Below are 22,668 nucleotides of genomic sequence, written 5' to 3' on the forward strand. Positions count from 1 at the left end.
GACATCCATAAATTCAAAGCAACTCCATTGCTTCAATGCTAATATTTAATCCTATTACAGAAGAATGATGTTAAAAGCAATATTTGCATCAGCAATTTTATTTGGACAAACTTTACAACTATTTACATTACCAATTTTACTAAAAACAAACAAGGCATAAATATACCTATGGCTTCCTTTAACACAGCAACATATGAGTATTTAAAAATCCACCCAGGAGTGACTTGAAAAATTGGGAACACAGACTTTAGTGGTTGTCTGGGAAAAGGAATGTTACTTTTCATAGTTTAACCTTCTGTTCATCACAATATGACACTTATCAGATACAGTTAAATAATATTTAGTCAATAAAATAAGCATAAGGAGGGAGAACAGAGAGTTTGACTGCATGATGAGCAGCAGGAGGGCTGTTCACCTGTCCAGTACCGATGGACAAGGGAAGTTAATTGTTCAACTATTAAGAAAGATTTCAGTTTAACCAGTTTCAAGACAGCTTGCTTGATTTTAAATGCAAGTGGCAATTATTTGGTTTCACAAAGTTTTTCCTCCTTTTTTGCTAATATTTTGGCCTTATGAAGGCGTATACTTGATATTTAGAAATTATGTACTATGAATGAGGAATAAAGTTAGATCATGAAAAAAATCAACCTCCAAGAAGCTACTGACCAACACTACAACCCTTGTCTTCAGCAAGAAACCATAAAAGTCTTTCACATAGGAATTTTTATTTCTATCTAATGAACGTATCATGTTCAATGTATCTTTATTACTGTCCAAACCTATGCTATTTACAGAGATAAGATTAACACACAGAGCAGTACCATAAGCTCAGATGTAGGAAGATGTAAAGATGCTCTTTGTTTTCATTTTTTGTGCACTTCTGACAGGAGAAACAGCATTGTTTGAAGCAAATAAGCACAAAAGCTACTTCTATATAGGAGTCAGGTAGCCAGGTATTTCTGAAACTAGAAATTCTGTATTGGTCAATGCCAACTTTCTATGACAGACAAGCCTCCAAGACTTTAATTCCAAAACAGTAAAATCTAAAAGCAGAAAACATTGCCCAATCAAACATTTTCCCCAAAAAGAAGTATCTTCTTACGAGCTAGTGTTCAAACCATTTTTAGTTTAATAGCCAAGTTTAAGTTTCCCCAGAGTAACAAAAGAAGGGGAACTGAAATGGAATAATACTGCATTTAGTCTGAGGGTCTGAAAGCAGAAGAATTACAGAATAAAATGCAAATGAGGGAAAAAAAAACAAACCACTTCCACAATTGGTCATGTCATCCCCCCCGCCAAGTCTTAATTACACTATCTGCACCTCCCTTCTATGGAAGTAATTTGGCTCATTCTTCTAGCTCACAGCCCCCAGGCTGTCATGCCAGAAATGGATTTTTGTGTGTCTGAGGAAAACAACCTGCTGGTCACTGCTCTTGCAGATTTTGTTGATGAAATTTCCTTTTAAAAAAAAAAAATTTAAAAATTGCTACTTGAGAAGATAAACTTCTTTGTTCATGTTAGAAGTCCTAAACATATGCCACTAAGTCAAGAGTAGCTAAATGGTACTTTAAGTAATTCTAATATACTGAAGCTAAATAAAAACTCTGACAAGTAAGAGTTAGGAAACTACAAACAGATTTTTGTTCAGAAATCTACATTATGTCAGCCTCTCTGAAACTAGTATGACTTTAAACGTGGATTCCAAAAAAAAAAAAAAGAAGAAATAAAAGATTAAAATCTAGCAAGATTTTAAAATAAACACAAAATAGTATTTCCTGATGTTTAAAAGTGTTCTCAAGTCCTAAAAAAATATCTCAGCTGAACTGTGGGTGTCCAGAGGCAGTTACAACTGGATTTCCATCAACTGCTTTGGGGATTGTCCTGGGTTTTATTTTATTTTTCCCAAAAGTTTTAGTGCAAGAAAAAAAAATCTAGACTGTTTGAAAATATTTTAATGAATTACTCAGCCAAATACCCAAGTCCAATTCTCAGATTTTATTTCCCTGTCCATAGCTTTCAGAGCAGCAGCATGACCATCGCAACGGCACAACAAAATAGAAGAGATCTAAAATAGGGAAAAATACTATGTTGTACTCAGGTTTAGAAGAGAGCACTTGGGCAGCTTGAGAAATGCTGCAGACTGGACCGTGCCAGTTTCAGACTGCATCATCACTGACCTCATTTAACTGGTATTACAATTAGGCTGCACAAGGACTTGAACATGACAGCTATCTTCTTCAGGAACTATGGCTATCGGACAGCTTCAAGTTTCTAGTCCATATCTACGGAGCTACTGTTCAAATAATTTTTTTGCCCTCAAGGCACTGGCATGTGCAGATAAAAAAAATGAAACCCCACAAACTTGCCTTTTATATCCTGTAAATAGTAGAGCTTAAAAATAAATGTGCATCTTGCATTATTACTTAAAAATCTAGAGTAAAAAGCAAACTTTTTAAACAGGTTATTTGATACCTTTAATAATTAATTGGTTGTATTTGAATACCAATTAAGAGATGAGAACAACATCGATATAAGGTTACAACCCATAAAGAGACAGAAAAGCATCCAGGGGTCTCCCCTCAGGTCTCTGGTGGAATCAACAATACCTACACATCATTCCTGACAAACATTTGTCCAACACATTCACAGAGACCTCCATCATAGGAATTCCAAATGTTATCCAGTCAATACGATCTATTCTTCTTTATATCCTTACCATGAGAAGTTTTTTCTAGCATCAAACCTAAGCTCTCCTCACTCCAGTATAAATCCATTTCTTCTCATCTACTCCACCACAGACAGAAGGAATAGCCTTCTCTTTAGCACTCGTAAGTATCTGGTGATTATATCTGCCTCCCCCATCATTTTTCTAATCGTTAGTCTAAACAACCTGAATTAATTCAAAACTTCCCTCAGAGGTAAGATTTTAAAACCTCTTGAGGATAATCACTGCTGCTCTCTGTTTCTCTCCAATTGTCCACTACTTTCCCAAGAAGCAGTGCAAATACCTAACCTAAATATTACAGCCAAGATGTCACTAATGCTGAGCAGGATGGAAGGTGTGCAGGCTGCAAGCCACCTTAGACATGCCAATGTCTAGGAGAAAACCATTCAGAAGAGCACAACAGGGAAGTTCAGCATTTTCCAGCTCCAATCTCCAGCAATTTAAATCTAGCAACAGAGTGTGGTTTGGGTCCAACTTCTGCTTCAGACATCTCCATCTCCCTAACAGCTACCTATGAGCAACTGGATGTGTCTGCTAAGCACTCTGTGTTTGAGCGCTGCTCTCACTGCCATGAGTTCTTCTTCCCCTCTGTCTTACATGATGAAAATGCTCCAAAGTTTGAGTAAGCTGACATGGACCTATTTTTGACCTACAACACTCCATAAAATTACTCAGCTAATTAACCACGATGAGCCTCTTTTAACCAAGTATATATTTATATATTAAAAAGACCCAAAACCACACACAAAACTAAAGCCACATTATTTTCATAACTTTTAGATTGCATTGCTTTATCCACCTCACTGTAATGTTTTCTACATTTACCTTTAAGTATAAAAAAATCTGAATATTTCTAATGCTTACCTTTCTGTGTTCAGTTGAAGGCTGTGGGATGACAAACTGAAATCCCAGCACTGCTAGGGAACTGAGAAGTCTGAAAAAGCAAATAAGGCAACAGAAGATAAAATTACCACTAATACAAACCCCACATCTACAACCTATTACAGGGTCTCATATTGCAAGAACTTGTTTAGACACTTGACTACCATTAGTAACCAAAGCAGACTCACTAAATGGTACGAAAAGTTCTCATGACGTTCTCTTCACAACAGGCAGTACCAGGTACCTGCATATATTTGTCTATCTATAAAGCAAACGTGCACCAAGTAGAATCCATTGATAGTATTTCACATAACTTTGTTTAAATTAAAATATTCTCGGCAGTGCATATTTTAACACCTCAGCATTTGGTGTCAAACTGACATATGCTTTGCAAGTTTTCTAAAGTGCTAAGTAAGAATTCACCCATCTGTGGACTAAGTCTGCTTCTAGCTCTGGCTCCTCACTTCACAGATGAACACTCCACCTCCAGCACACAGGAAACATGCAAAGAATCACCATGATTTTGCAGAAAATAGGTTCTTCCCCAGCTGCCTAACACTTGTGGAAACTGAGTAACCTAATGGGCACAGAAGATGGAAAGTAGCGGACACAGCTCACCAGAGACTCAGGATAAGCAGCCAAGCATCACCCCAGTCCCCACATCTTTAATCTGAAAGGAGTCATAATGGGAACTAAGCCCAAACAAACTTTGTTCTGTCAAGCCTCACCACTGTAATGATTCCTAGGAGCCCGTTACAAGTTAGGCTCAGTTAGCTCAGTCTTTTGTTTGCTATAATTTGCACTGGGGACTGGTTTGCTCCCCTCCAGCAAGCCCCTTCATCAGAAAACACAGAAAGGTATGAGAAGTAGGATCAGGATATCTTTATTTCTACCAGGAGTTTGACTTTTCAGTCTACAAAAAGTATGCTTCGGGCCCGCTATAAAGGGGAAAGCTGCTAATGACTTGCTGAAGTTCAGTGAAGAAATAAAACTGATGCATTTGAACACAAAATCCATCTGCAAACTAATGGACCAGACAAAATCCAGCTGTGCTTCCTATTCACAGCTCCTTCCTTTGCTCCCTACACAGTAACCCCTTACATATTTCTCATTGTTTCAGGTATTTTCAGAGACAGACTTTCTAAACAGAAAGAGTGGGGTTTTTATACTAAGCATTTCATTACCACCAATATTCTTCTACTAGGGAGAATGTTTTTCTTGAGTTTTCTGCGTTTGTTCTTGCTAACATATTGCAAAAAGGAACCATTAGGTAAGTATTGATTGCATATGGCCTATCATCACCTCATCACCATAGTCTATGCCCCTCTCTCTCTCAAAGCAGTAAACCATTCAAAGGCAATAAAAAGCCATTACTTCCTTACTGCCACATCGATTTAGAAAAAAAACAATTAAAACACTTTAAAAGTCCATTAGAAGGATATATTATATTTCACAAAGCTATCATTTGTGATAAAGCAAAATAGAGAGGACGTGGCTGAAACCAGAGCCAGTGTAAGGCACTATAAAGAAACCACAGTAAGAGTCAAAATGTGCAGTTCAGAGCAAGGTCCAATAACAGAGTGGTGGATGGAAGCCAAAGGTACAAATGAAGAAACTGATTTGCCAATCACAGCTGAAATCCAAGGTAGAAATAGAAACAGACCTCAGACCTCCAAACTGCAAAATGACAGCATCAAGCCTGGCTTTAGCTGATCTGCATATCCCTTTTTCAAGCACTCAAGCAATCTCCTAACAATGTTCTCTCAATGAAAACATGACATGCTTCTAGGTAGGCAGCGCATAGCCTCTGCCAGGACCAGCCAACATCCTCTGCAAATTATATTTAATTTCCTTTTCAGAATCTTCCTACCACTCCCTGCTCCCGTATGTGTTCTGCTCCCTATAATCCCTAAGAGCATGTGAAAGAAAGCTCAGACTTTGCATAAGGAATTGAATGCTTTCATCCTCAACAGGCCAGGATTTTTCTGATCAGTCTGCAAGACTACAGATTTCCATGTGTAAATTCTTCTGAAATATCGCACAAGGTTGGGAGTTCTGAACTGAGTGAGAACTGTAATCTTCAAAGCAAATTACTTACCAGATTAAAGTATTCAGTTCTAAAATGCAACCTTTTAGTATATGTGTGATCACTCTGTGCCAAGCTTTTCCTGACCATTCTTTAATGGGATTGCACTGTAATCACCATCTGTGTGTATGTGCTCAAGGACAATGAAGCTAGTTTTTAAGTTCGCTTCTGTACCTGCTATTGGAACTCTCAGAAACAATGGTATCAACCTACTATTTAAAAAACACAGGAAATCTGCCAGGAATACTTAAAGCTATCCTAAGGTAAGCCTCTAGCTACAAACCAGTGTGTGGCAATTTTTTTTTTTTTAATGTTATTTCCCTCAGTAGCTTGTTTTGGCTATCTTCTCTGGACTAGGTTTTTTTGTTTGTCATGCTTGACTAACATTAGGCCTCCTAAGCTACAAAAATAGGCTTGTCCAATGTCAGTGGGTTTGTTTCGGGTATTCTTACTGTGCAGAAAAGCCAAAATGAACAAGTCCTCCTCAAAATAAGGCAAAACTTTTCAAGTATACATGAACAGGTCAGGTACCAATTGCAGCTGATCGACAGCTATTTAACTCAGGCCTCTGGCAAGAGCCTTGCTGGTACAGCCCATGCTCTCACCATTATGGCATTACCTGGAGACAGGTACCTAGTCTAAAGCAAACTCAGGCTTTAAGCTGTCAGTTCATCCAAGCTGCAAAGAGCAAACATGATCACTTTCTTTAACTGGCAATTCCAATTTCTGTTTAACTGGAGGGGTGCAAAGCAAAGCAAAGCAGTATTAGCTCTATTATAGGAGCAGCAAGAAAAAGTTTACTATTTAACACCTCATTTAGGAACACCTCTCAGAGTTCTTCCCCTGCCATTGCAGTGAGTATTAGCTCTCCATGAATGAAGCTGGAGGGTACCAAAGCAGATTGCTTGCATGGTTGCTGTCCCTTAGTAGTTGTATTTTATGAAAAGCTATCATGGCCAACTGAGGATTGCCCAGATAGCAGTGGAAGTATTTCAGCCAAGTGGTTGGTGCTGACTAGTTCAGTATGGCTCTTGTCTCATATTTCCAACTTCCTCCCAAATGAAAGTCTGCAGAACAGCCTAAGTCTGGGACAGCTTAGGAGGAGCTATGCAGGGAGAAGTCTCAACAGGAAAGGTAACACAGGTAGTGTCAATAACATGTGACATCTGTTTCAATGTGCAATCTGCCCTGGCATATTAGGAGGGTGCCAGAATTGAAATTCAAGGATTGATGTCTGAAATTCACAAGAAGGCAGGTTAGGTCAGAGGTTTTACTGATGGTATCTCTATACAAACGGAAGAGCATGCAGCTGTCATTCCTCCCACGAGGTAAACTTTTGTTCCTGTAGCATCACAGCTGCCTGTTTTCTCTGAATCTGCTTGCCCAACTACAGAACTGGACAGACCAGCTTAGACACAGTTGAATGTTTCCTTTCTCAGGAAAGCTGTTTGAAAGGTCTTATCCTATGTTTGCCCACTGGCAAACTGTTTCAGGAATGCATAAGATAAATCCCTAAATGAATTGCAGCACAGGTACCAAAACATGTAAATCAGTAATTTAAGCCCAGCGACTATAGTTGTACAGACTCATCAAAAAAGGAACTTTCCAATAATATATACCATCACATTGGCATACACTAACAGATGCTCTAAGCATAAAAAAACACTGAGAACTTCCTTTTTTTTACTGTCACCAAAGAATGCGATGTCTGGTATGCATGTACTTGATTATTTGGTCTTTGGACAAGATTTTTATTTACCCTCCTATGATACAAACACTCTTAACAACAAAGCAAGAGACAACCAAATTGATATTTACTGCAGCGTGTTAAGAGCATATTAAATAAGATTTTAAATGTTTTATTGCATCACTTACCTCAAAGAAACTATTAAACTGTCTACCATGATCCTTTAATGCAAGGTGTCTTGAAGTGAATAGTACTTCTTCGCTGTGGTACAGCACAATGCCAATCACACACAGTAATCCTACAGAAAGGAAAGACAAAAAAACATTTAATACTGCTTTAGTTGGTATTTTCCAGGATGTCTATGAAACTGGATACAGACCTACATTAGTCATCTCTACCTCAGTTCTTGGGACTTTATAGCAATTCAAACTGGAAATCCAGTCCACGTTACATGAATAGACTGGACACACCCCATTTTTTGCAGCACGACTTCAACAGTACCAAAGTGCTTTGCTGAAAATCTGGATTTGATTCCCAAGGATGCAAATCTGACATCAAACTTACTTGCCTTTTTATGTCACATTCCTGGTGTGTCACTTCTATGACAATAAAGCAAACAGCTTTAAATAAAGTCTTGTGTTAGTAGAATTCATAGAACTGAAACCAGGTTACCAATTTCTATTGTATAGTAATATTATTAATACACTCTCCATTTTGTGAGCAATGCAAGGATGATTCTGTTGTGAGTGCTCATACAGGCTGCAGAAAAACAACAGAGAAGAGCAGTGGTGTTCCCTCTCTATTACAGGTGGCAAACCCAGCCATCTGTATGTCAGATGAAATCAAATGCCCTGCCCACAGTCATGGAGGGAATCTGGGGTTAAACAGCATTTTGAATCCAAATTCAACTGATCCTTATGTCTAAGTACTGTCATTGCATCACAACTACTGCAAATGCATAGTAGCCCTACCAGCCCTCATTTGTTTGGAAATCCTCTCAAACATTCAGACATCTGGGGAGTTCTTATTTTGGTAAATTTGCAATCATATATTGGACACCTAGAATACTGCACTGCAATTTTCAGGCAGGAAAAGAGATCCTTGCAGTAGGGAAATACAATATTAATCAAGGGAGGGGGTAGAGAGAAAGAAGGTAGGATAAGAGGAAATCAAACATTATTAGGAATGAACCTAAATCCATACATTTCAGAACTTGGTCAGCTGCTATCTTTATCTTGCCATTTACAAGTGGTTACATGTTGAAATGCAGTGGAGTGAACAGAAACAAGAGAACACTGCTGTTCATAGATAAAGAGCTCTCCATTTCTGTCAGGCAGACAGATAATTAAAATCTGCCTAGAAAGGGACAAGACTTACAAGAACTTTGGAAATGTGCAGTTCAATAAAGTACAGATCCTGCCACTAGAAAATTAGGCTTGTTTGCAGGTAACTGGACAAGCTAAATATTCTCCTCCTACCGACTCCCCCAAATAAAAAAAAACATCAAAGAACAAAAAAAATTCTTTTAGGAAATCACAAAACACCTCTAACAACTTCAAAAGAAAATTTAATATTAAAAGTTGAGTACTTGGGAAAGTATAATGACAAGAGTTCTGCAAGTAACAGGTTTGAGTTAGTCATGAGGAAGAAAGCATTAGGGCTCAACTAAACTTCATCCTTTCTTTCTGCAGTTCCATGGCTGTCAGTAGATCTAAGAGGCTTTCTCAAACTTACTAACCAATTTCACTGCTTAATGTTGTACAATCGATTTTTAAAAGATGGGCAGCACTTCTGAAAATCGGTTTTTAGTCTAGATCTCCTGCAACACTTCACATCATTTGAGCTTTTATCACACAGTTTCAGAAAAAGCTACATTCCTTTAAATGTAAGGCAAGTCCACATATACAGCACTAATACAAAGCCTTTAGACAGACCCCTAGGATACCACTTACTAACAGACGTTTTGAATTGTGAAGGAAACAAATGTCTCGCTTCCTGCAACCTGACTCTTAATTACCAGACGTACTGAAGCAATAGTCTTTTATATAACCGTGAAAATGGAGGATATGCATGCAACACGGATTGTAACCAACATAGTTTCAAGTTCTTATCATTCTGGGGTTTTTTCAGATGTACTCTGTTTTTTTTCACTCCACAATAAGCTTTTTATCCAACATCCTTGTAGGAAAGGACACAAACTCAGCAGAACATTGTTACGGGATACAAACTCACAGAAAAAGAAATGTGCACTCGTCTAATCCACATTGTAAAGTGCACAGAAAAGCAGAAAAAAAAACTTTTATAGATATTGTGAAGAAGCCAGGGAGGGACCTCTGGTGTTTCTGGAGATTGCTCTTAAAAAGAGTACTTGAAGTCCATGCTTATGTTTTCAGTTTTTTCAGTTCATCTGTATCGTCACTGTCAATGGCAGGTTACATTACAAACTCAACTTCCAACAGCATTTCAATGCCTTTTTCAAAACACTTCTTACTGCAACTCATCGATGCATTTCTTTTGAAACGTCATTTGTAGCACATAGTGTAAAAACTGCTAAATATCTAAACAACTTAAGAGCTTGTTTTCAAAATTATTTAAGTGCTTAGGTGCTAACAAGCTACTGAAAGAAATGTAATTTTGGCAGTGGAGTTTCTGCTACAAAACTGTGCAAACATGACTATCATTTTCCCTCTAGAAGATCTAGGGCAAAATGAATACCTGAAAAGGCTACACAGTTAACACTAGGATTAAGTAACTGAATTTTGGCATGGAAACTTGCAAAAGCCTGATGAGGCGTACTGTGTGCTAGTCATTGCAGTAAGTCATGCAAATGTAAAAGTCAAATTACCTTCTGACAAGGGGCTTAAAAGCACTATAAACCTATTCTAGCAAATGACTTTCTAGTAACCCTATTTACAGCAGTATAGATAATAAGATCTCAACTGGAACAACCCACACTCCTGTACTTCAGCAGAGTTAGCAAGACTTTCTCCACTCCATTAAAATATGTGATATTTCAGCAATCTTCCCCATTTCACCTCCAAGTGAGATGAAAACAAAATCTGTGAAACTGGGTAGGGGAAAAAAAAAACCCCACAACCACCAGTACCGCTCCCCCCCCCCCCCCCCAAAAAAAACCAACCAACCAGACAACCAAACCAACCAACCAACCCCACCACACAGCATGGAACGGAATTCAAACCTCCTCTCCAGAACAACCATGGCATGACAATCAAAGGCAGAGGTGTTTCATTGCGTATAGTAAATCGTGCACCAGGTCACAGAAAATGAGACTGGATAAGAAGACCCTCATTAAAGTCTCCTCCCTTTTCACACTGCAGATGAGTGATCCTCACACCTTCAAACTGCTGCTGCCAGTCTCAGCGGACACACTACAAAGTTATGAGCTAATCATAACCATCCTTTGTCTTGATACTTACTGAAATTTACTCTGACACTCACTCTCAACATCACCTGCAGAGTCTCCTTAACCAGCTCAGCCTAGCAGTCCACTCGTAGTGTAGCTAGTGTCTGAACACTGCAGCCCTTTGTCAGCAGGGCTCAAACGAGTGTCTAAGTGAAATTAGAAAACAGTAATACTAATTTGTAATGGAGATTTCAAAGGGGAGCAGAGATGGATAATGGCAGTAACTCAGAAAAAAATAATTTAGTAGGCTCATAGGCAATCTCAGAAATCTGCTGAAATGGATTCACTAAGATTTCTCGAAGAGTTAAATGATGTAACACAGACTTATCAGGACAGATACCAAAGACATCATACGGAAAGTTAAGGAAAGAGAAAGTCTACTGGGAAGTCAGCAGTGAGGTTTCCCCCTTGGCGAATTAACTTAAAGAAATGTCCTCCTGCAAAAGGGTTTGAAAATTTGCAGAAAGCCAATGAATTAATTATCCTAACCTCTTAAATATCACGGGACCACTCACATGCAATTTTTCATGTGACTATACCCTTTGTGTATTGTGAGTGGATGGTATTTCAACCTTCATGAATTCCAATGTCATTTTAGCATCAACCTATACTTTTTATGAATCCTGTCAACTCACATATGTCCATAGGCATGTATGTACTAACTGCAACTGAAATTTCTTAACATGTGCATATGTACAGTACCTACAAAAACAATCCAAGACCCTCTAGTTTAACTCACAACAAGGATGTGAGATACATCATGTAGAAACATACACTAACTCAACTAAGTTGAGAATTGCTCTAAGCTTTTAGCGTATTTTATCTTGTTGATTTAAATATATAGCAAGCCAATTGAAATTTCTGGTTAGATTATCTATCTTGCCAGCCACTGACAATGCAACTTGAAGTAGCTATGAAACTTGAGCATCGTTCCAAAGCCATTTTTCCCCTAACGTACAAACCTCTCTTTTTGTATTATTTAGAAGCAAATCATAAACAATATTTTTAAATACTTGAAAAAATATTACACCCTTTAAGACTGCTTTTGAATCTGTCGCCTTACACATTGGTAAAGTATAGTAGATCTATTAGTTTAGTGGTTCACACCTATTAAACGATGTGCAGTGAAAGTCCTTTGGATTGCATCCAAAATTCACTACATTTACAAGACTTTGACAAAGGATCTCACAGTGCACCAGGTTTATCTAGCTACGTAATTTGAGCATACATCCAACAGCTGGGACTGCAGCTGTTGACACGTACCACCAGAGTTTTAAGCTCTTCAAATATTCATTAACTACATTAAAACATACACTCATCTCTGAAAGCTGCATAACAGAGAGATCTAGCATTAGATGTGATGAAAAGTTCTGATGCTTACATGGAACAAGCACTTTCATTACAACAAAAATTTCAAGTTACTCCACCTAACCCTGAAGGTGCCTCTTTGTTTTACTTTAAATGCTTTGAAAACTTTAAAGTTCTCCTTCTGGGTGTGTCCAGAACTACGGCAGTCCAAGAAAGCTCAGTGCCTGCCTCTAATCTAAGTTTGATCAAGATCCAGAAGTTTTCATTTCTTTCCCTAAAATCTCAAACTCCCCTCGCAGTCAGTAAGTTTACTCCACAAACAACAACATACAGAAAGGCAGCATCAAGCCTCTTACATTCACAGGTGCAACTACTAATTGTCTTTTAAACATAGCCTCTGGAATCATCTCCTTTTGCATAACAGCTTGGTGACTCATGCCCCTGTGATAGGCAGCCGTGACTCAACAGCCTCTGCACGAAGCGGAGCGGCACTCCCTGGTGCCTCAGGGCCGCACCTTACCCACTGTCTCACGGACCAACCTAAGTGCAGGTGCCTACATTTCTCTAACGTTGTGCTTCTACACAGAGGCACCAAAGACCCTAAATAAAACAGTAAGTGTGAGGTTGAGAGCCATCCTGGAGTAGTCTTAAATTTTGGTCCCACTCCTAGAGCTGCTTCTTAGTTCAGCAACCGTTCCACTTCTCAAAGAACAATTTCAGATCATTTCTTTGGAATTCAGTGGAAAAAACACATAACCTGATTAATTAGCATCCAATTCTATAACATTTAATTGTCCTCTGAAAATCTAGTAGACAAACTCAAAGTTGGTGAAAGCCAACAGTGACCACACACATGATTTCCCAGAATATCCATTCACAAGGTGCAAGTTTTGGCTTGTTAAAATATTCTTATGCTAGAGGATGCCACATTTCAAACAATTTTGCTTTAGTCTTTGTTGAAGTACATATAATTTAACTAAAGATCTGACAAAGGTTGTGACATTAATCTTTTAAGTAAAGGGGAGAAGCAAGGAAGTGTGTGTTTATAGATGGTGAGCTGCGCTCACATGACTAGTAGGATTTGCTTCTTTCGTTTTTCCTCTAGATATCATTTTTCTTAATCTTTGTTCACAACACTGGTTATGTATCTGCTGGATGTGCACTAGTAGTAAAAATATCATAAAAGTGAAAATATTATAATAATGAACCTGATCTAAAATTTGCTAAAAGGCCTCTTGAACTCAATAATAAGCTTAAATATAGACTTAACACAATAGTAACAGGTTTGATAATCAAATAAAACATACAGTTACAGCATGAATTACAACATATAGTTAGTTAATTGAAATTAATTGCAAAGGAAGCATGCTGGAGTAGCAGTGCTAAGTTGATGAGTAATTCTGATACGATTTATAACTCTCAAATCCTGAAAAGGTAGTTCATGGAGAGATCAGATTTATCCAACTTTAAAAACAAAAAAAAAGACCAGAAAACACAAAATCAAATTGAGTGTCAGGAAAATTGAATTAATTGTTCTTTTTTACTTCTTTGAAATAATAACCCAGAGATATGACTCTCTCTCAAGATTCAGGCTGTACCAAAATTGCCATTTTTAGCCTGATTTTGCCTCTTCTTTCACCTTTTGAAAGTATTAGCTAATTCTCACAAACACTTACTGCATTTAAAGTTCTCATGTGTGGTTTCCAGGCAGAGGACAATTATGTAAAAGGTAAAATGAATCACAGAAATGAGATCATTTGGATGTCTCCAAATTGACAGAGAGATTCTTGGGATGTAACTGTGTGGAAACTGTTGCAAACCTATCTTAAGTTCATTTCAAGATTTCAAATTGACAGGCTGTGCAGTTCTGGCCAAATCCCTGGCATTATTTTTAAAACTGTGCTTAGTAACTACAATTTTTAGAAGAATGATTTCTTATGATGACACTGTAGATGGACAACCTCATTTCTAACTGAACAATGTTTTGTCAAGAAATCACAACTCGAAGTGCATCTTTAAGTTCTTGAATCTATGATGCCTTCTACAGCAGTCAATTTAGAAAAAGATTATTAAGCTCCAAATTCAAGACCTACAGAGTTTCATCACGTCACTGACCTTTCCCTTTATTTTGTTACTTTCTAAGCACAGTCTAAAGTCAGGGTAACGTTTTCCACATTTTCTATGAAGTAGTAAAGCCAGATACTGTATTTTACTGAAAAGATCCCTCAACTCTTCAAAAGCCTTTGTAGGCAGAATAAAAGGAAACTAGAAAACAGCTCCAAAACCAGAGGATAGACCAGCTGGTTGCAGCATGTATTTAGTATTCTATTTTCTACAAGTTAATTGGTATTACTGCTTAGGGGATGGATACAAAATAGGCACTCATGTACCTATAGGTATATAAAAAGAAGCCCAGCACACAAATAACTAAGTTAAGGTAGCCAAGCCACATGGTGGTGGTTTTGGGTTTTTTACCTTCCCTTCTCTCTCTAAGGAGGCTACTATAGGAATCTTGATACCAGCTTGACACCATTCACTGATTTAAGGAATTCAACTCTTGCCATAGCTGTTCTGTATCACTAGCTCAGAACAAACTGGGCAGAACTTACATGAGAAGAGTATACAAAGACCTGAGCAATTCTGTGCCCATCTGAAAGTACTTAATGTTCAACTAGTATATTCTGCTTGGGTCATGTAAATGTGGTTGCAAACTGCCTTTGCCCACAGATCCACTAATAATCATTGCACAGGCATTAAGAGCAGCCTGTTCCACACTTAACCAGCCCAGAGAACTGAAAGAAGTTCTAGCAGTTTCAGCACTTGAAAACTACGAAAGGTGCTACTTATCGCAGCTCTACATACTGGAAACCATCATCTCTTCTAAAAAGACACATTCCTTATATTTTAATAAATTTTGCTCTCCTTTTTTGGCTGCAACCTGAGTATTCCAAACCAAGGATGTCGAAGGCACTACACATGCAGAGGGAGAGTAAGATTACATGTTAAAGACCCTTTTCATAAAACAATCTTTCTTAATCTTTCCATAATCCTGATCAACATTAACCTCATTATCGATATTGAAAGACATGGAAAAAAGAATGGTTAACATCCCAAAAAGTCAGGCCGAAATACCCGACATCTCTATAACACCAATTCAAAATACAGGTGAATCCTTCATTGTTATGACAAACAAGAGAAACAGAGTTGTGTGAACTCTGCTATGATTAAACAACTACAGCCTTGCTTACGAAAAAAGCAGTAAGAGCACAAATTTATTTTCAGGAAGTTACTGTTCTAGATACTTTTCTACCAAGCATAAGTAGCTACAGTGGTGTTTTAGGTTTGGTTTATATACTGCTTTGAGACCCCTCTCCATGTTCTGGAGACTCAAGTAAAACTGTCTGCTATGACTGGTAGTTAGAATGCCCTGGCTAGACATAGTTAATTGAAAGAAGTAGCAGGTATGAAGTGTCAGTCTCCAAGTCTATTTATTCAGTAAAAGTCTTAATAATACTGATATTGCAAAGCATATACCTGCACTTCAGAGCAACTAGGACTATCAGAAATTTCTTAGAGCCTCTTTTAGCCATACTAATTTCTTTACCTGTAAATACGTCAAAGACAATGATCTTTTTTCTTATGCTCCTTTCATGACTTGGTTAATGAAAGCTATTTTCAGAACACAAGGTATGTCTCTGAAATCAAAGAAAAGCTTCTAACTTTCAACCTATCTTAGTCCAAGTTCTTCAAAACATAGGCTTGCAACAGTGGCTAACTGCAGTTTACATCCAGAAGTAGATTATGGTTCTGAGGACCTACTGTCTTTTGCATGAAAACCCAGGACCCAGCTCACTCTGAGAGCTATAATACAGCCTATTTGAAAAGGTCATAGAAAACAAATACTTAAAAGCTAATTGAAGGCACATGTACAAGGAAAGTAACACACAACATATTTCAGCAGTATAATCAGCTATTTCTTAGTAACACAGCTGGGAAACACCCTCTCATCAAGTAAAAATCACGTATATTACATAATTATTGTGCAGTTAGAAGATACCTTCCTTTTGCAAAAAGCAAACATTGTTTTTCAGCTGTCTGTTTAATGAAAACGGCTGTCTGGCAGAACACAAGTCTTTTTTTCATTTTTTTTAAACCACTTGCCATAAGAATTAACTTTCACGCTGTCCAATAAACACTGTAAATACATGCCCAGGCATCAATATCCTCCACACAGGAAAAAAAGGCACAAACTATAGGAGGCCATGCTTCAGAGAATACGTTTTTTGGCCTGAGTGCTAGGCAATATTCAACAGCATACATAGGTAAAGATCAAGTGATCCTGCTCACAAGGTACCCTTCGGAATAAATATTTCATTTACTGATAAATGATGTGTATTCTAATTCTAATTCTAGATGCTATTCTAGCTAAATCATTAACCTACCATAACTAACCCCCTGCATGTCTCCAACACAGATAGAAAACCTGATGTGAAAATGCCCGTTCTCTAAATTAGGGCTGGTTCACACTAAGATGATAGTATAACAAGCCAGCAATGTTCTGTGACCCCACAGAAACATTTCTAACAACATAAAAATCCTAACTTCATAGCTGTGATTTTCTAAGGAAGAAATTAAATAGTAGATCAATGTTTAAATCTAACACTGTCCTCACAAAAAAAAAAAAAAAAAAAAAAGGTGTCCCTGTCAAGGTATTACTGCTTACTTTTCTAAAGTAAAACCTTATGCAGTGGAACAGATAATACCTGCAACATGTATCTATAAATATAACACAGGCTTCCATTTAAACTATCATTAAGATCCTTGGGGCTCAATTCCAAACTTCGCCTACAGTGACTCCAGGGCTTCTGTAGCATTATTCTCTGTGTATAGAACTATAAATGGGATAAAAATCATTCCCAGGGAATTTCAGATGTCTCTGCCTGTTCTGTAGGTTCTCTGGTTGGGTCAAGCATTCTAAAGGAAGGCTGGCATTCCCTCAAGACTTGAATGGGACTTGGAAACAGAAGAACAATTTAAAAACAAACAAACAAACAACCCAAACAAACAAAACAACCAACAAAACAAAAACCAGCAACACACCAAAGCTATTTGTTAGTTCAGGTAAAAGCAAGGCAATTCAGTGTCAGTTTATTAACCCATCTACATACAAAGAAAATATATTTATAAATGGATATGCCAGGACACAGCCAAGTAAGTATCGCCGTCCCATGCATTCCAGCAGCAAAGGAAGAAGGTCTTGCTAGTCCAACAACTTACACCACTGTGATTCAATGCAGTGCTGAACTGCAGACCATTGCCTTCCTGTATTCTCTCTAATGGAGATCAATGTGGGCATGCATCCCAAAATATCTCATCAAATCCTTTTCTACATAAGTTTTCCAAGGACAAGTGTTTGCACACACATTTCAATACTACCGTAACTGGAGGGAAAAACAGCAGCAACTATCTACTGACGTGCATTTTGTACCAGCCAATGTCCAAAAACACCTGATCAGGGCTTTCGTAATAAACATTAAACATGATGAAAGTCCTCTTCCCTTTGGTCCTCTCCTACAGTCAGCAAAACCATCTGCTTTTTTTTTGCAAAAAGAAGAGATTTCTTTTCTCCTTCATGCAATTCCCACCCGAATTTAGCTCCATTTAAATCAAAGTGACGAGCACTGCTCAAGTAACAGTATTGATGCAACTAACTTGTCGTAAAAGAACTGAGCAACGATTCAAAGCCACTGCACTGTACTGGGGCATGACGGGGGCAGAGGTGTACCATCTTCTTAAAAGCTCAAAGATTCAAACAATAGGGTGTCCTCTAACATTTGGGAGGACTTGGGCACTAAACATCTTCTAAACAGGTGCAGTATATGAGAGCAATACAGGGTTCCAACTGGCTGGTGGCCAGATGCAAGCATCTGGAAGCTTCTCAGGAACCCACACGGGGATATGTTTTAGGAACCACTGAAAACTAAGCGAAAAATATGTCCAACACAAATATAGTGCTGTGATACTATGGCGTTCAGATGAATCCTAAACGTGCCTTTGCCAAACAAAAAAATAGCAAATCGACCGCTCTGGTCTGTTCTGAAGGAAATGTCATATACCTAATAGCCAGTGCTTTAAAGAGGCAGTACAGGTAACAACTGCTAGATCATGGGCAGAAACACAGCTCACCATGTAGCTTACACATCTTGCATTGCAGATTTTAGAGTCTAGGCTCCTGAAACATCTTGAAATAAACTACTTATAAAAGATAATTTACATTATTTTGTTACTAAATAATACTATAAGAATGATGAGATTCTAACTTATATCTCATTAAAATCCTCTCTGATGTGAGGCTCCCCACATACTGGTACAGAAATGCAACAATGGAATTTGAAGATTTATTGTATTCTTTTATGTTCCTACATAATGACGAATAATAGGTCTAATGAGAGGTTTTACAAGAGCACTGTGAAATTAAGTACTTCTTTCATAATTTTGAGACAGAATACCAGGGAATTTAAACCCAACATGAAACAATAAACTACCAATGGATCTCTGACAGCCAACTGGAAGAATGACAATAAGCTGCCCTGTAAATCTTTTGCAAATATTAAATTCTGCATGCAAATAAATATAGGTATAACTCAGAGAACACACTCAAGAACTGTTTCACAGAGCTCTGTTAATCTTTCATCCACAATAAAACTTAGATGAGGGCTCCAGCACAACAACATAGACATTGAATATCCTTATCCTCTGGGCTTCATACATACAGAATCTTACAAAAAGTTCACTGTTACAAAACTGGATAGGTAACCAAGATCATGGCATCAGATGCCAATTGTGCTGTTAAGCCTTTACCATTTAAAGGGGTACATTTGGAGAGGTCATCTCTCATTCTAAGTTAGCCAGCTTTAATTAGTAAGGATGACAAGCAACAGTTTCATTGTGTCTTTTTAACAAAGAGAAAAGACGATTCAGTATGATTAATGACATCAGAAAAATGTAAAAATCATACATTTAGAAACCCAGAAACAATTTATGTTCCCAATTTTACCCCTTGAGACTGAAGCCACTGAATATAATTTTCCTGAAGTTAGTTATAAGTTTCCTGAATTTGGATCAGGTTTGGTTCAGACTTCCAGAAATATCCTAACACTTGTATCAATCACACCTCCCTGGGGTGAACCCTTCAGCCTCCTGCATTTTAAAACTAACCTGCAAGATCCTTTAAGGGTGGGGAGTGGGAGCTGTTTTTTCTTATCCTGTCAGTTTGAAAGGGATTTTAAGACATCCTACAAATCTTGTCTTGCTGCTATGCCTCATGTGCTCTGGTGGTCTAGATGGCAGTTAGTATTTCAGTCCATTTAATGTAAACTGCATAAACTGTTACACTCCTGCAGGAGATATCAGTCCTTGACACAAAAACACAAAGATAATCATACATTCAAGGAATCTCAGGCTATCAATCACGGAGCAGCAAAGTCGAAATTTGTTTCACTCGCTGCAGATTAAAATCTCCCTATTAGGAAATATATAGTTGGGCAGACGCCGTCCAGTGGCCTGTGAAGGATGAGTTTATGGTTGACAGATAAAAGATACTAACCTCACATAATCACCAACAACCCTTGTCACCCTTGCTAAAGACACTATGCAAAAAACTAAATTATTGAGTCAGGAAGACTGTATTTCCTTTTTGACTTCTAGTCAAAGTTCTTTCCAGAACTTTGAAAGAACCAAAACTGACTTTGCTACTTGCGAAGTCATCCACTGGAGCTGATGCGTATGAGCACCCACTCTCCTATCTGCAAAAGCCAAAAGGACTGAAGAGAAGAAACAGTAAGAAATACCATACTTCTCTACAACGCCTGCATGGGCTTGTGAAGAAAGGCAGGTTAATGGAAACCCCCTTTTTAACAAAACAGCGGAAACCAGCAGTACAGTTAGTCACAGCATAGTAAAAAGGTGACTGTATCCTTCCTCTCCATTTAGCCATACACTACTCCATTCAGTATAAGCCAGCCTATTCACAATCCCATCTTGCAACACAGCAGTTTGGACAAAATAGTTACACTTAGTTTTGAGGGACCCTGCACCTCATAGCTCTACGGCATACCTGGATTAGGAGGATACCAAAAGCAGAAAAGCATGGCTACTACAACAGAGGTTTACCCACTGACAGCATATACAGCCTTTTGGCTGTATCTAAAATTAATGATGACTTCATGTTAAAGTATTATTTTCTGCCTATATATAACAAATGTTTTAATGCATAAGCATCTTTGCTCACTGTCTCTGTTGATCAGAGGTAGCTTAGAAACAGTACTTAGTAGTAGTAGCTTCAGAGCGGGCAGTCATGCAAGTCACAATACAATCAACTCTCAGCTCTCGCTTCTCTTTTTTTGACCACAATAAATGCCATATCTAGTTCAGTTTATCAAACTGATCTCAGATGCGGAAACCTCTGCCATCATCAGACCACGCTTAGGGAACTTGCATAACCATTCTTGCTCAAGCAAACCTATTCCAAGTGGCTGGGACTTTGCCTAAGTAAAGTGAGAGTGAAGAATTCTGAATAGGGCTCTTATTGCATCAGGTAAAAAGAAATCAAAGGTCATCTCTTGGCAGTAGAGCCTAAACTTATTTGTGCTTGAGAGTATTATACTGCACTGACCTTCGCCTGACATCACTTAATGCTTCAGGCAAAATGTCCATGTGTCTACAAACTAAAAAATGGGGACTTAAAATATGAACGAGAGACTTCTTGAATTTGCAAGACGACAAGAACAGCCAATTACAAAGTGCTGGCAAAGAAAACTGCATAGCTCCTCCAACACTCTGGACTTCGGCTGCTGCTTTAAATAGTCCCTATGCCACAGGCAGAGTATGCAAGATCAGTGGTGATCTTTAAAAAAATCAAAACCGAGTTTTGTATGTTTGGGTTTTTTAAATCAGAGTCTACTGCTGTTGTGCATACTGTTTAAAGTCAGAGAAGTAGTGTTTCATACAGTGACTTGCAATCTTCTACTTGACTACTCACTGTTGGAAATAGGTGAAGACTTGCTGAAAGGAATGCAACTCGACTATAATCACTCTTTGGGCATTGCTTAACACTGTGTTTCCTGGTTAAGCACAAAACCTGAATGGTCTGAGTAAACAGGCATTTTGAAAAGCCCAGAGTTTTGAATAGCCCTTCTAACATAATTTTAGGAAAACAGCAAAACAAAAAGCAGAAGCAAACAAACCCTACCTTTCTGAACCATCAATTGCCAGCAAGATACATTTGGAAACAGTTTCTCCCCCTCTTCCATTTCAAAGCAGTAGAAACAATCACAATTTAATCACAAGCAGCATAGTTCAAAAGAAGTCAGATCAGTTTCTATGCAATTCTAACAGTACAAAAGCAGCAAAGACATTTTAGTCCTTTCATGCCCTCGTAATTCAAAACTGCACACTGATTTTTTTCTTGTTTAAAATAATTACTAATTATTATTATTTAAATTTTAAACATGCTCACAAACTATCACTCTCCATTCAGCCCTCGTGTGATGAATTTGGCCAGCAACTAACACAGGCAAAAGGGACAGCTTTATGACAACTGATTAATTACAGCAGCATTGTCAGTGCCTAAGTAATATATCTGAACTTGATCCTGCAAAACTGTAAAAATTGCTATGAGAAGCAACAAAAGCACTCTGAACCCCTTAACGCCAACGTGAACAAATCCCTGAAGTGTGAGGGGGGAAAAAAAGTATCTTTTTGATGTGCAAAACGTATTAACAAGTACAAGCAATGTCTGAAGTAGTAAAGGAATATAGGAAATTACGTTTTTAATGGCTGCTTATAACTACCCAAAAAAAAAAAACAACCCCACACCACACCAAAACTGACATCCTCCCTTAACCCCCATGTTTCAACACATGAACAGTATTTCCTCGGCCATCAAAGCTGAACAATACTAACAGTTAATGGTTAACACACTCTATTCTTTTGAATCCCTATTCTTATGCTGCTCTAGTTAAGTGCTTAAATTCCACATGCAGACCCCGAAGACCTGCCAGGAGGTTTGCCCGCTGTTCCACACTCACTTCCCCAGTGAAAGTAGCTTCATGGAACTACAGGAAAATGAGACAGAGCTTTCAGTGCTGCCAGATTAAGTAATTGCATCATTCCATATAATTTATCACCCTTTTGGGCAGCTTGTGTCATGGGATGTCATTTTATTGTAATTATGCAGGGTGGGATTGGACAGGCTCTTGCTTCTCTTTGCCAATCTGATAAGCAAAATCATTTCTTCTTTTTACTTTTGTAGAAACTACATGTTTTAGATAAAAATAACCAAACAAAAATACAAGTATAATATACAACCGACTAATAGCAGCCTGATGTTACCATGCCAGGACTACAGCAATCACCTTTTCCATGGAAAAAAATGCAGGACTGGATCTGAAAACTTTCCAAGTCAACATTTACTCTCAGATTATTGTCAACAGTTTCGCTGAATTTGCCGTTTAGAGATAGGCTTGTCCTTCCATTCGCTTCTCTCCAGCTAATCC

General features: G+C 38.1%; 1 protein-coding gene across 1 annotated transcript in view; it reads right to left on the reverse strand.

The window, feature by feature from the left end:
- The window catches only part of THSD4 (thrombospondin type 1 domain containing 4), a gene marked incomplete at both ends in the record, with an annotated part of 302,482 nt that extends 294,885 nt beyond the window's left edge, over positions 1-7,597 (reverse strand). Inside the window, 2 exons of the mRNA XM_082005338.1 lie at positions 3,590-3,659; positions 7,569-7,597. Of these exons, the coding sequence (XP_081861464.1) occupies positions 3,590-3,659; positions 7,569-7,597 (99 nt within the window). The remainder of the gene's footprint in view (positions 1-3,589; positions 3,660-7,568) is intronic.
- Positions 7,598-22,668: the final 15,071 nt, after the last annotated feature.

The sequence above is a fragment of the Phaethon aethereus genome (assembly GCF_964289735.1).
Source record: "Phaethon aethereus genome assembly, chromosome: 12".
NCBI lineage: Eukaryota > Metazoa > Chordata > Aves > Phaethontiformes > Phaethontidae > Phaethon > Phaethon aethereus.